The sequence below is a fragment of the Medicago truncatula genome, chromosome 2 (assembly GCF_003473485.1).
Source record: "Medicago truncatula cultivar Jemalong A17 chromosome 2, MtrunA17r5.0-ANR, whole genome shotgun sequence".
NCBI lineage: Eukaryota > Viridiplantae > Streptophyta > Magnoliopsida > Fabales > Fabaceae > Medicago > Medicago truncatula.
Genome location: NC_053043.1, coordinates 49,211,088 through 49,227,111, shown reverse-complemented (window position 1 = coordinate 49,227,111; position 16,024 = coordinate 49,211,088). Strand labels below are relative to the sequence as shown.

General features: G+C 29.7%; 2 protein-coding genes across 2 annotated transcripts; both read left to right on the top strand.

The window, feature by feature from the left end:
• The first annotated feature begins 767 nt into the window (after nt 1–767).
• On the top strand, nt 768–2,960 carry LOC11430663 (inorganic pyrophosphatase 1). Its single transcript, XM_003597581.3, has 4 exons — nt 768–1,025; nt 1,195–1,316; nt 1,439–1,637; nt 2,399–2,960. The coding sequence occupies exons 1-4, from the start codon at nt 888–890 to the stop codon at nt 2,753–2,755; spliced, it is 816 nt and encodes a 271-aa protein (XP_003597629.1). The 5' UTR covers nt 768–887; the 3' UTR covers nt 2,756–2,960.
• A 3,291-nt stretch (nt 2,961–6,251) lies between these two features.
• On the top strand, nt 6,252–8,309 carry LOC11431439 (inorganic pyrophosphatase 2). Its single transcript, XM_003597580.3, has 4 exons — nt 6,252–6,490; nt 6,611–6,732; nt 6,983–7,184; nt 7,729–8,309. The coding sequence occupies exons 1-4, from the start codon at nt 6,353–6,355 to the stop codon at nt 8,095–8,097; spliced, it is 831 nt and encodes a 276-aa protein (XP_003597628.2). The 5' UTR covers nt 6,252–6,352; the 3' UTR covers nt 8,098–8,309.
• Nucleotides 8,310–16,024: the final 7,715 nt, after the last annotated feature.

Here is a 16,024-nt window from a genome sequence, read left to right as displayed (position 1 = left end):
TTAGGGTAATGCAGAGTTTGCTTGCTATTGTGATTCTCTTGTTTGCATTAATCTTATTAATGACTCCATTGAGAGGTACCATATATATGCCATCCTTATCCAAAACATAAAACAATTGCCCCATCAACCCAACATGATGGTTACTCACACTCTTAGAGAGTGGAACCAATGTGCAAATTTTATGGCAAAATTTAAAGCTTCTTCTAATACTGATCTTCTTCTCAGAGTTACCCCAATGACACACCCTTGTAGGTCACCCCACCCTTATATAAACACTTGCTAGTTGGTGTGGCTCACTAATATGGGACATTTTTAAGTCACACGGTAATTCTTACCTTGCATTTTTCTATCCAACTTCCACTAGAATTAACCAGTGTTCCAACATATCATTCTAACCAAAACAAAAATATAGTATATTAGTATTAATTGAACTTTTTTTTTTGGTCAATAGTATTAATTGAACTTAAATACGAATTAGAACGTAGGTGGAATATTCCTCTAGACAACGGAAGTGGATTTCATATATGGCCAACTACTCTAAATAAATTCCCCTCGAATATTCTTTTTTTACACAATCTTTGCCCTCTATTACTTGACCAAACTAAAGTTCATAAAATCCAACGGTTGTAATTCAATTTAATTAAGAATCAAAACCACAATTTGTAATATCCCATTGGAATTGGAATCAAAACCTTTGTTATTTTTGAGTTAGGCTTCACGGTCACACCTTGTATTGTTCACTATAAATACCCTTTCATTTCTCAAGAGTTAGCACAAGCCAAAAAAATACAATTTTGAGAGCAGTTTCAAATACCCAGTTGGAATCAAATTCTTGGGAATTTGTTCTTTCTTAAAAAAAAAAAAAAAACCATTCTCTTTGCACTATTATGGCTAATATTGTTGTGGTTTTTGACTTTGACAAAACCATAGTTGAATGTGACAGTGATAACTGGGTTGTTGATGAATTGGGTTTCACTGATTTGTTCAATGAACTTGTTCCCACCATGCCATGGAACAATCTCATGGTAAGATTTTTATATGTTCGAAGATTTGTGTTTTTTGACGATAAATAGTTTAGTTTTATGTTCTTGTTTTTTCAATGATATATCATTTTGTCCCTCTAACGTGCATTGTGTTTATGTGACATAAATAAATGACTCTTTTTTATTTATTTATTATTTTGTTAATTTATAGGATAGGATGATGATGGAGCTTAATTCTAATGGAAAAACCATTGAAGACATTGTGCAAGTTTTGAAGAGGATTCCTATACACCCTAGAATAATCCCTTCCATTAAAGCAGCCTATACTTTAGGGTATGTATACACCATTTTGTCCCTCTACCTTTTTTCATTTATTTTTGTTTTATAGTATTTACAAGAAAAACTAGAGGAGAGATAAATTATATTGTTGCATTTTATAATCTTTTTATTTTCAGGTGTGATTTGAGGATTGTAAGTGATGCAAACACGTTTTTCATTGAGACAATTCTGAAGCATTTTGGTATTAGGGAATGTTTCTCAGAGATTAACACTAATCCAGGTTATGTTGATGAAGGAAGGTTGAGAATTTTGCCTTACCATGATCTCAATAAGCCTCCTCACAAATGTAATCTGTGTCCTCCAAACATGTGCAAGGTGTGTATATCTATCTAATCTAATGTGAGGAGAGAAATTAATTGAATACATAATTTCCCTATAAAGATAATTTTGAAATTAATTGTATTTTTCCCATTTGATGAATGAAACGATATAACTTTATTGTGAAAAAAATGTTCAAATACTTTTCAATTTTATTTTGATTTCAATTTTAACAAAAAAAGGGGAAGTTGTCTAGTGCATAGCTTTTTATTCTGTGTTGTCCTTTATTAATTGCTTTTTCAAATCAAACATTGGACAAATATTTTTGTCCCGTCCAATACTTCATTTTCTTACAAATCAAACACACACATGACATGCATTAAATATTTATACGCTTTTATAGGCACAAAACTATAGTGATAAAATATTGTAAAAAATCTCCAAATAAAAAGTTCCTGTAAAAAATGCACCAAAAAAAAATATTGTAAAAACAAACTATAGTCAAATCATTCATTTCGTTGTACCAAAAAACAAAAATATGTCATATCTGTTTAAAATTTGAGAAGATATCAAGTATTAATTTGGTGATGAAAATGGTACAAAGATTTTCATCCATCCACTGAGGACCAACCTCTTAAAAAAGGAGTAATTCATTTTTGTACACGATAGTAAAATAGCAATTCATTTGGTATCATTGTTATACAAGATTGTTCATCAATCAAACTTAAAAAGGACTTATTTTGTAGAGTAATTGTGAAGATTCCTAAATATAATTAATATTCTATGCCAAGTTCTTATTCCATATCATATCATTACAGGGTCTAATCATAAATAGAATCCAAGAGTCTATATCATGTGAAGAGAATAAAAGGTTTATCTATCTTGGGGATGGTAGTGGAGATTATTGTCCAAGCTTGAGGCTTAAAGAAAAAGACTTTGTGATGCCAAGGAAGAATTTTCCTGTGTGGGATTTAATTTGCAAAGATCCTTCACTTGTTAAAGCTAAAATTTATGAATGGAGTGATGGTGAAGATCAAGAAAGGGTTTTGCATCAATTAATCAACAAAATATCAATGGAAGAAACTGCTGAATTCATTTCAACTGAATTCAAGCTTCAGACTCCATCTTTCTCTACTCATGAAGCTATGCCTAAAGCTCTACGTGTTCTGCATTAATAAGCTAGTTTAATTTAATGTATTTACAATAAATCAGTATTTTTATTTTATTATTACTTGCTTTACTTTCAAATTGACCTTTCCTATAATTTGGAGGTGGTCTATGACAAATTTTACTTTATAAAGAACTTAATGTATATTGTGTGTGGACATATCCATGTTTAAAATAAAAACGGTAATATAAAAAAAATCGACTTCAATGTGACATATCCATTCTACTCTTCAATGTGACCTGTTTAATATATTTTTTTTTGAAGGGAAATGTGACCTGTTTAATATATTGAAGTGTGAACTTAATTTCCTTAAGATGTGTTCATCATATAAAGCATTTTTAAGGATGATGCAAAGAACAAAGGTAAGGAGGAGTTATAGATGCAAATGATGACAAAGAAGCTGATTTTACGACACAACAACTTTTTAAGAATGAGTAGTGATACATTAATCATCCATGCGGTAAACTCTTCATTCTACACTTCAATGTGACATTAAAAAAAATATATTTGGTGGATAAGAGAGAAATAGAATGATAAAATGGAAGATAAATAAAAAATAAAAAATGTTTCGTGATATATGAAATATGATTATGAGAAAAAAATGATGTCAGTCTATAATTATCCTTTAAAAATCAACAAAGAAAATTGAAGATTAGTTTGTTATAAAACTGACAAAGGGTTACATCACTTGTTTTAAGGGTGTTTCTACATTTCACTCTCTTTAATTGTTTTTTCCCCTTTCATTGGGTTTTCAAATAGTCCCTCAATCTTAAAAGCTTATTTAAGCAATAAAACTATTTGGACTTACCCATTTATCAATATCAGTTAAAAAGGGTATAATTTATTCCAGGAAAAAAAGGGTTTAATTTAATAAAAAAAGTATAAATTTAAAAGGACAAAGTTAATCGGTTAATTAATATGCGTATAAAGAAGAATTGATTAGTAAGGGACTCGAGCCAAGTGGTAAGGAATTTAGGTCCTTTAAACATGTGATCATGAGTTCGATCTTTAACTTTTACGTATGAAGAAAATCTGGTTGGAAGAGGAGAACTTACATTGTATATCCACAAATTTTTAAATGAATATTAATCACTACTAAATAATGGGGAAAATTTCATATCAATACCATGGTAAAAAAAAATTAGAATTGATTGGAAGCACTTGGAGTTGACCTAAGCTTTGAATAATTTATATACTTGAATAATCTCAACAAGTTCACAATTGCAAGTGGAGGTCTACTTAGTCATCATATAAGCAAGTTTTTTTGCGATGCTCCATTCACATCTTAGCACATCACATAGTTCACATAATCAAAACACATGAACATAATTCACCGATTCACGTTCCATTTTCACAATTTTTCTACTTCCTCCAATTGACGTCCTATGTAAACAACACCTAAAAACACAACCTATAAAATTGAAAATTAATATCGATATGCAAAAATCATCAGTGACAATACAAAGAGCAAACGTAAAATTTCACATATTGATGGTTGATTCGAGCTATGTTAGATCTTGACAATAATTTCTCAAAGGAAAAATTCACGTTTCATGATAAGTAGAGCTACTATAGTTTCTTTTTTAAGTAAATAATTTTTTCACCTTTTTTACACAATAAATTTAACTTTTTCACAAAAAAATTACTATAATTGAATTGTATCAATATTTATTAATTACAAAAAAGTTTATCATATTGAATTTTTTTTTCTTCTTCTAGTGACACGTATTTCTCCCCTTGAATGACATACATGGATTGGTGATAGAGGGGTTTTCCAAAATTCACTTGATGATGAAGGAAAGAAGAAATTCATCTACCTAGAAGATGGAAATAATGACTTTTGTCCTAGTTTAAACCTCAAAGAGAGTGATTGATTATCTCATGCCTAGATGAACTTTCAATTGTTTGATTTTGTCTCTAAAAATTCTAAAGACATAAAGGCACATGTACATGGTTGGAGAGATGGGGAAGAGTTTGAGAATGTTATGCTTCATATCATCAAAAAACCTAATATTGGTAAAGGGAACACTGTTGATCCAAAAATTATCTCTGTTGATTGCAAGTTGGGGACAATTTCAATTGATGCTAATAAATCTTTCATTGAAGCCATCCCAGCTCCTCTTTAACTATTGGTCCAAAACTAATATTGTATTTCTTGTGGCTTGTCAACTTCTTAAACTTTCTTGTTGATCTAGCAGAAAATCTGAAAATTAATGTACGAATTTTACTAACAAATGTCACTTGTTAAGTAAATCAAAAATAGTAGTTTTACATTGATAACTACAATTTTTCAAACTTTTAAAAAGTTAAATTGATCACTTTTTAATCACATACAATCAATCAGACTTATAATTTTCTTGCAATTTATATTTTATCTTTTTGCTTTACATTTTACTTACGTTTCCTAAGCAAAAAAAGCTGTTTAAGACTATATATTTTCCTCTCAAAAGAAAAAAAAGTACTATGTATATTTCAAATTTTGTTCGTGGCCGAAACTGTCCAAGACAAACACGTCATTAGTATGTTATCAGTTTGCTTTTAGTGGTTTTGCTTTTTGATCAATAATCAAACAGAGATATCAACGATGGTTTGGTCTAATTGTGATAAAAAAAAAGGTGGGGTCCTTAAGCATTTGATTAGAGTTTGATTTTTGTTTGATGCATATGAAAAAATCTAATTGAAAAGGGAAACACATTGCATGTGTTTCTCAATAGAAATTAATCAATGTTAAGCATTAATAGAAACTTCGTATCATGGTAACCTAAAAAGAAACAAAAATGTTTAATTTTTACAAAAGTTTAAATAGAACAAATTTAAAAGTAAAAATAGGTTATATTTTTTTGTGGTGGTTGGAGTTCGAACTCAAACTTTATATATATTATGCATTGTCTATATAGCTAAGCTCACGAAGACTATATATATAATGAAACCGGAAAAACGTAGAATTTGAAGGAAAAAAAAACCAACCGCTAGGTTACTATCAATTAACATTTCTACATAAAATTATAATTATAATTTTGTATTAAATAATTTTTCATATGAACTATCTTGGTACGTTTTTTAATCAAAATAGTTTAAGTGATTAGGTTCTCCAAGGTTCATAAGGACTAGCAAAAGCTTAAGTTTCAGGATTACGGTAACAAGTGTCATTTTCTTTTTATATATTTTTTACAAGAAAAATAAAAATTGAATTTACCATTTTCAAACTTTGTATATTTATTTCCTTAACGAATAGTCCTATCATAAAAACACTCTTTAACATTTTTCTTGTTCATATTAGTACTTATACATTTTTCTTGTTTCACAAATACAATTGTACTTTTAATTTATGCTAAAGGCCTTTGGAAATCATATATCATAAATAAAATAAAAATACAATACTTGACCAAAAAAATAAAAATATAATACCCATCCAATCAACACTGGTATATTCCATGGAATCCAAAGGTCCTATATTAATTTAAATATATAAATAAATCCTAAATATCTTGCTTATGTGCAAACCTTGCACTCTATTTGCCTATAAATACCCTTTGTTTGTCCTTGATCATCTTCACAGAGTTATATAGTTATCTCATCAAAATTAGCTTTTTGTTCATTTATAATGGCTGGAGTTGTAGTGATTTTTGACTTTGACTCAACAATCATTGAATGTGATAGTGATAATTGGGTTCTTGATGAGTTTGGTTTAACTGAGAAATTCTATCAGCTTCTTCCTAGCATGCTTTGGAATCCTCTCATGGTCTTCTTTACTTTCCTTAATTTTCATGCTTCTAATATAATATAATATAATGTTGTTCTATCTCATTTAATTTTTTTCCTAGTTAAAGAAATAATTTTTATTTGTCCTTAAATTTTATAGGACAAAATAATGAATGAACTTCATGCACAAGGAAAAACAATGGAAGAAATTGTAGAAGTTCTTAATAGGACTCCAATTCATCCTCGCATTATCCCTGCCATTGAGGCTGCTTATTCTCTTGGGTATAACTCACTTTCATTTTTTCTATCAAGTAGCGTATCGGCTAGAGAAATCCATGCACCTTAAATGTGAATGAATAAGAAAAGAACTTTCACTTTTTCTATATTGCATATACAATGTACTTAGTATGAGAGAAATTAAGGTGAATAAAATGGAAGAGAATATTTTCTTCCATTTTCACTCACTTTATAATATATGCTTTTGTTTCATTGATGAAGATGCTAATGTCTAAGATGAAATATTTGTGTTCAGGTGTGAGCTAAGGATTGTGAGTGATGCAAATATTTTCTTTATTGAAACAATTTTGAAGCATCATGGGGTGCTGAATTGTTTCTCAAAGATCACTGCAAACCCAAGTTATGTTAATGGAGAAGGGAGGCTCATAATTTGTCCCTACCATGATTATCTAAAATCTTCTCATGGATGTAACCTTTGTCCACCAAATATGTGCAAGGCAATTGCACTATCTCTAAATCTATTTATGACCATATAATACTATTATATTCATATTTATCTATTAAATCACTTTCCTTAAAGAAAACCTATTTTAAATCACCTTGTAGATAATTATGCTTTATATTATGAATTATAGATCTATATTTTACTCACCGTTTCTATATATTGTTGATGACTAATGAACGTGGCATGCCTTTGGAGGAAGATCTGGTCAATTTTTCTTTAATATTTTAATTTTGATGATATTGAAATTTTTTGCATTGTCTCTGTTTATATTATTATATTGCATACTGTCTATGTTCTATGTCATAATCAAAGGAATTCTGCTTACACAAAAAGGCAAAATCATACTTCATGCTATGTAGAGCTAGAGCAGCTTCTATATTGAGTTAATATACTTTGTTTTAACTTTATAAAATAAAAATATACTATAGTTGAAGTATACATTTTATCTATACATAAAATCACATCTTATCATATAGATATTTGTAATTTTTTTTTTCTTTCTATTGACACATTTCTCCCCCTCGAATGACAAACAGGGAAAGGTGATGGAAATGTTTCAAAATTCACTTGATGATGAAGGAAAGAAGAAAATCATCTACTTAGGAGATGGAAGTGGAGACTTTTGCCCTAGTCTAAAGCTCAAAGAGAGTGATTATTTGATGCCTAGAATGAACTTTGCATTGAGTGATTTAGTATCTAAAAATTCAAATGACATTAAGGCACATGTACATGGTTGGAGAGATGGAGAGGAGCTTGAGAATGTTCTGCTTCATATTATCAACAAAGCTAATATTGGTAAAGGGAACATTGTTGGTCCAAAAATTATCTCAGTTGATTGCAAGATGGGGAATATCTCAATTGATGCTCATAAACATTTCCCTGAAGCTCTATCAGTTCCTAATTAATTAGTAACTGAAAATTGCTTATGATGAAGAATGATATATTTAAATCAAAGCCATGTATTTCTTGAGGCTTGTCAACTTCAGAAAATTAATGTACGAATAAAGTATATTGCGTTGAATAACTTTCTTCGTTACAATTGTCATATATATTTGTATGTGTGTGATGTGTTTAAATTTTGAAAGTTTATCGAGCATATTATTAGAGTTTTGTTTAATTTTATTGAAGCAACAATAGAAATGGATACCAATATGCAATTATGTTCTTATGGTCGAGATTTGGGATGTTGACAACTCAAACCGATCCAAATAAAAATATGAATTCGATCCAAAGAAATTGAAAATCGAGTAAATATAGTTTTACTTGATGTACTTGCATTTTTTGTTTTGTTGTTGTTGTTGTAAAGATGGCACATCACTAAATCATAATTCATATTGTGTTTTTAAAAATCAATCTTAACCGAATAAAACCACATGTATAAATGACCATGATTTTGACATATTGCAAAGCTCACGAGGAGACACAAATTTCAAACCCAACCACCCATTTATATAGTACAACAAAGGAAAGATAGTTCCACAAGAAGAAAAAAAATGGTGATCCGTTCTCTCCAACGGATTACCACTGAGGCTAATGAGGTTCTCTCGAGTTAGCGCACCTTATCTTGCGTAAGTTTTTTTTATCTTGCACAAGTTGCCAATAGAAAAAGAACCCCTTTAGACGGAGCCCAAGACATCAACCTAACCAAGGAAATCAGAGACCTCAGTCGTCAGGACCACACCATACCCCCACCCCCTAGCAAGGAATGAGTAAGTCGACTTCACTAAGAACAATCCAAAATGATCATGTTTTCAAAACCAGGCATTCTCCTTATCAAGAGCGGCTATCATACAACGTTTGCATCCACGAGAGCTCCCATACACACTCATCTTCCTCCCAGTGTCCAATCTCCCATAATACCCTACCATTTTGCTGCTATGAAACCTTAAATAGTCTTTGATAGCCAACCTATCCTCAGTGGCACACAACCAAGTGGAAGATATGTATGGATGATAACCAAATTTAGGAGGACCGCCCTACCTCCCAAGTTGATATATTTATTTCCTCAAGACCCCATAGTCCTTTATATAATATCAATAAGAGGCTGCCAAGTCTTGTCTCTGCGGGGGCTAGCCCCTACTGGTACGCCAAGGTAAGTGAAAGGTAGGAAACCCTTTCTGCAATAAAGAAAACGCTTAGCGATACCCAGGAAATCATCATTAAAATAAACACACATAACATTAATCTTAAAAGTGTATCCTCAATTTCTTTCTTCTTTCACTTCTTTTAATTTAAATTCCTAAATTCAAAAGTGTTAAAATTAGAGTACCTAATTTTTAACAACAATGTCACCGTTTAAGAGCAATATAGTTTGAATTTACGAACAAAAAATAATGAGTCATTCATGTCCAATGTAACGCGTTATGAATGAACACACGTGATTGTTGTTCATTTTTAGTTGCGGTTCACGGTCACAAAACATAACATAAATGATAACAATACAATATAAACGTAACTTAAAAACAAACTGTAAGGATTTTGGTCTCCAACTCCAAACATCGATGAACTTGGACAAAACTCAAATATTAGCAAACATACTTTTGGGGATGATCACGATGTTGGTCAATGTTTAACTAAAAAACACATTCAATTATTTCACTTTTCCCTCATCATGCCCCGTCCATTATATTTAATTTGTCATCTTCTATGCTTTCACGGAAAAAATATTGAATTTGATTGAGTTGGTTTGAAAAAGTAGTTATGCTTACTGAATCATGAAAAATTATGTCTGCATCCATGCAAATGCACAAGTTTGCCTAATTATTTGCGTTGTGTTGTGACATGCACTAAAACCACTTTTTTGTTACCTTTCTACATAATGCGAATATGGTTGGATCTAACCTAAGAAAAAGAGAGAATTAAAGCAAGAAAAGAAAAATAATACAATATCATTATAGATTAGAAATATGAAGTAAATCAATTACTTGAGCATTATTATTTCGAGTGCTCGTCTTTTTGTTGTCCCAATTTTTCTGACATGTGCTAATGCTTTTTTAAAAATGAATTGGACTAATTTGTTTGAGTACTGTGTTTGTGTAAGATGATGCCTTTATATAAAGCAAGTGATGCAAGAGAACCAAAGTTTGCTGAAATATTTTCGTTTTATTCAAGTAATTATACCATGCCAATTAATATTGTAATATGATATCCCTAAAAAAAATGTATGATAAAAGGCTATAGTTATCCGAATCTATGAATTATTGTGTAAAATATTTTTAATATGATATGTTTCTTATATTGTTAACTTTAGCGAGCGTGTTCGGATAATCAAGTTTTTATACCATTTCGTTATATAGTTTTGGCTTCTTAGTATTAGAGGTTATTGATCTTCTACAACAAGTTCAAATAGTCATGCATATCAATGTTTTGTCTCTTAAATTTATTTATGTTATGTTTATCAGAATTGATTTTATCATGTAAAAAAGGTTAGCGACGCAACCTGTTATACTCTTATCTTTCATTCATACATTCATTTTCATTCAATGACACAAAATAATACTAGACAAAAAATGCATACATACTCGATGCAAATCAAATAATTTGTTCAAATAAAAAAAAATACACAACAATCCTATCATATATTTCAACAATTTCACTTTGTTCATTAATGCATCAATTTTGTCTTCCACACTTCTTCGGTCTAAACAATGCAATTTCTCCATCACGCTTGCTTTCCGAATACAATCCCCACCAATTTCTATATTTTGATCTAATGATGCAATTTATAGATTGGATAACTATAGCCTTTTATCATATAAGGTATAGCCTTTCATCAGATATCCCCTCCAGTTACTATTATAAGCAAAAATTTCACTTTTTAAATACATTGAATGATAATATATCTAGTCTTTATTATAGTATATTAATTATTCAATGTATCTAAAAAATGAATTTTTGCTTATAATAGTGACCGAAGGGAGTAAGGCGAAAGAAAAAAATTGCATCATTAGATCAATGTCTTAAATTTGAGGAGGGTAATTACAAGAATTTACAATTTTGTGTTTCTTTGTTTTTGCTATTTACTCAATACAAATTCTCCTAGAAACTTAAAAATTGGGTTGGATGTGGGGTTTTGAGGGTTTATGTGAACTATTCAAATTCAATATCTATGTTGTTATACTATTTTTAAAATTTAAAATATAGTAATCACATGTATTAATTTATCATTCTCTAATAAAATACTCTTTCAAAAAATATGAAAGATATTTCCATTTTCCTCCCTATATTTTCACCCCTAATTAAAACCCTCCCTCCAAACTCTCAAACAAAGTCTTATGTTTTGTTTGCGAGTTTTGAAAGGAAAGGAGTTGAGAACTTTGAAAAAAAAATAAAAAATAGAGGACTTCGAGAGGGGAGAGCTTTAGGGGTCATTTTTCTTCGTAAGACAAAATCCTTCTCATTTGGTGGAACTCAAAAATTTTATTAGATGAAAGTTTTGGAGTGTTTATTTGATTTATGCAAAGTCAATATATGTTGTTATAATATTCTTAAAAGTAAAAATATATTAATCACAAAACTAATTTATCATTCTTTACAAAAATATACTCTTTTAAAAATGTGAAAAATTTCATAATTTTTTCCTATATTTCTCACCCTTTAAAACCTCCCCTTCAAACTCCCAAAAAAAACAAAGCTTAATAATTATGATATATGGATGGATGGCTAACATTTATTTAGAATAGTATATTAATCGTATTGTTCTCTTTGCGAAAAAGAATCCAGGAAGAAAAATGTTTTCAATTTTAGTAGTTTGTTTCTTGTTTTTCCCTTTCTTAGTTTAAAATTCTTAATTTTCATAGTCTTTAGCAGCAGAAAACTTTTTAACAGTGTTTCATAATAATTGAAATAAAATCTCAAAATAATTTCTACTTCCAATTTTTAACAGTCACATTAATTATATTTTTCCAATCATACTATCTAACTTTTTTTTTTGAAGGAATCATACTATCTAACTGTTACTACATATTCCTTAAAAAAAAAAAAAAAAAAACTATTACCACATAGGCTTATGTTAATTTGACGCTTTCTGCTTTTTTTTTTTGTTTGGAGGGATTCTGCTTTGCTTTCTGATAATGATAATTATACAATTTATTGATAACGATAATATAGTAAGAGTATCATTCTCTATCTTTTATTTACTTTCAATATTTTTCTTAATCGGTGCAAAATGGTTAAACATATCATATATTATGGGAGGGTGGACTACTCACTTCTAAGAAAAAGATATAAATTTAGGGAGTGAGATTAAGATAATAAAAATGTGAAATTCGTCCATAGTTTTTTTGGTTGTTAATAAGGTTCTCTTCAATAAAGGTAATTATAATCTAACCGTTATTGAACATTAAATAAGAACACGTTTTTTTGATTGTTAATAAGGTTCTCTTCAATAAAGGTAATTATAATCTAACCATTATCGAACACTAAATAAGAACACAAATGAGATTCAAACCGTAATCCATCATATTGTAAAAGTTTAACATCTTTCGCTAAACCCGACCCCATCAACGTATGGTTTGTCAATGGAGGTAGATTTCCATGTAGGTGGGTTATCTCTAATCCTTGTTTTGTTTAGGTTATTGAAGATCCTCTCCCTACGATCGAAAGAGAAAAAATGAGCTACATCGTTAGAAGGGACAAGTCTAAGTCATACATGAGTGGCATAAATGCAGGTCACATAACACATGTACGATTGTCTCATTCTCTCTAACACAACACGAACACATAGGGGAAATATCAATCCCCACTTGCTTATACTAAAGTTGGTAAGAAACCGTCAATGCGTAGCCAACCAAATACATGTTTGAATATAATGGGGGCCAATCCAATTCCAAAGTGCCTTCAATCACCTTTCGCATCAGGATATGTCTTTTAATGTAAATTAAAAACATTTTTTTAATAAACAAACGTAATTGCAGAGTCATCACAAATTCACAAAAATTGAAGAGTGGTTATATTTTTTTTACTTTTAAGAAAAGAGACTTATTTTTTTTCTTTTTGTTCTCCTTTTGAGTATACATGAGTTATATATAAAACCGTCATTCCTAACTTTTAAGGATAATTCATGCATACACGTAGTTTGCAGAAAGATGGCAGACATATCCCCAAATTTGTTGGTTACAAGACATATCCCCAATTGGATTCAATGTTGGAATCTCATTCTTCGATTTTTTTATGTTTATAAATCACTTAGTTAATAATTTATTTTGCAACCTTTCTATATGCTTTTTCATTTGCTCATTATGTATTTCCACGTGACATTGCATTGGGTAGATCGATCCACATCTCAAAAGAATAATTAAGTAAAATTGGGCAAAACAAAGAATCTTTTACAGATAACAATTTTAATATATTTCCACACGAGATAGCAACAACCAATAATGACCCAATTGACAATTTTCAATTAAAAATAAACCTTTAATTTTGTAATTAAAATAACACTGTTATCTTAATATTAGTCGTTATTCTATGCGTAGGGAAAAATAGTATTAGAAGAGATCAACATCTTAAATAAATCTCAATTACTTCAAGAGAATTAATCTTCAAAATTGTGTACCAATAATACATTTTTTATGATAATCTCAATTACAATGGATTTTGATTTTAACATACATATGAAAAAATAATCTAACATCTATGTTAGAGACTAAAATGATGAATTTTATAAAGTTTACAATTTATTATTTTTATATATTTTATAAAATAAGTTATAGAGAATAATAGTTATGACACTAAATTGAGTATTTATTCAATAATTTTTTAATCAAAAGATCATGCATGACCTTGCACTAGAGATAGATCTTCGTCGGCCTTTTTTGATATGTAGCATAGAATATGTCAAAAGGTGAAATATATATGTCACCATCAAATTAAGGGTTTTACTCACAGTTACTCACAAAACTATTGGTCCAATTTTCTTCCCATTTTAAAAAGGGTGACATTTGGGAGGAAAAGTATAGTTATTTTTTGGGATAACTTGTGAGACACTTAATTACAATATACAAAAAAAATGTAAATATTGACAAAAAAATTAAAATAATGGAGAAAGAGTAGAAACACATCATGAATATGAAAAAGAAAGTTGTCACAAAATAGTTGTACAATATCATTTCTCTTTTGTAAATATGAAATAACAATCATCTGTCTTGTACATAATTAAAAAAATATAATTAAGGATTCAATGGAATTTTTGGAACTACCTATCTCATATGTACTATTTTTGTTGTTGCAAAAATCCTCATATATACTTTTTTTGTTTCTTCATAACCATGTTATAGGAGCTTCACATTGTCAAAAACAAATGTCTTAGGATCTTCATGCATACTCTTTTTTTTTTTTTTTTTTTTTTTTTTTTTTTTTTTTTTACAAAAGGATCTTCATGCATACTCTTATAATTGCATCGTCGCGCGAAACACATAAAATCGTCAATAGTGTTAGGAGCTGTTTGGTTTCTCAAAAGTTTGCTTTTATTTATTTATTTTATTTTACAAAAATGTGAGTCTATTTTATTTGTTCCTTGTTTTATATAGTAAAAAGACTTTTCTTTCCTTTAGAATTGCTTGTACATAGAACTAAAAAAGGGAAAAAATTGTTTCTATGGTTAAAATAAGAAAATAAAAAAACCTCAATTTTCTTTCTTTGACAAAAACAAAAGTTTGTTTCTTCTTTTCTGTTTTTGGTCGAAAGTTCTCTGTTTCTTAATTTGACCATCTTTTTTCCAGTGGTAGTAAGATATTTGAAGAGCCTGAACACTGAGCACTCAAGCTCAAATAAATCAAACAGACATCGGACAAAACTTAGTTGAAGTAAATTGTTCTATGTGTCCGGTAGATTAATTGCTCAACCTAGAAAATAAGCCGATCAAAAGTTACGTTACAAAAAATGTCCATTGATTCGTAATTCTCAATAGGATTTATGCGAATGGAAGTTAGGATTGATAAATTCAATAAGCTTTTGAGCAATCCACAAGACATGTATAGTAATCTTTCATTCAATAAGCTTTTGAGCAATCCAGAAGACATTTATAATAATCTTCAAGTTGAATGTCACTTTTACTATACAAATTTAACTCTTGTCTGGGCTGGTCTAGTATATATGATTGAAGTTTACTCTTCTGACTAACAAAAATGCTCTTCCACACCTCAAAATGAACTCTAATACCCCCAACGGCAGTCGCTCCTTAACATTCAGCTTAAGAGAGAACATCATTTAACCATCGTTGGAGGTATTTTAACCATTTTGAGGTGTGGGAGAGAATTTCATGAAGTGTAAAGAGCAATTGTCTATATGATTTCAGGGTATTAACTGGCCCAAAGTGAAGGATATCATCGACAACTCAATTTTGAAGATATTAGTTTGAGCACTACCACCAAACAGGGATACTATTCAAACCCTCAGTTTTGCTAATACACCCTCTTCTCCCTTTTTTTTCCCACCAATCTACCCTTCCCATAACCAAGCTTGTAGAGTGAATATATTTTTTCCAAATATCCAAACAACCACTAGTAGCTAGGGAAGCAGACCTATTAAATTTAATAATGATAAGAATTAGGAAAATGTATTGATTTTAAATGCTAATGCTGAGTTAACAAGCTGATATGTACTGTATGTTGAACCGATATCAGAGAGTAGAAAATATAATTCATGTTAATGCTACATTAAATAATTTACTATTTACATTTAAAAAATAAAGTAGTTTACTATAACAATTTTGTATGAACAAACTCCAGCTCAAATTAGTCATTTACTTTTTGCCGATTATGTGGAGATTACATATCCGAGAGTTGTAGGACATGTGTAGCTTGTTTTTGGACTCAACCGTCTTTGTTTGCACAA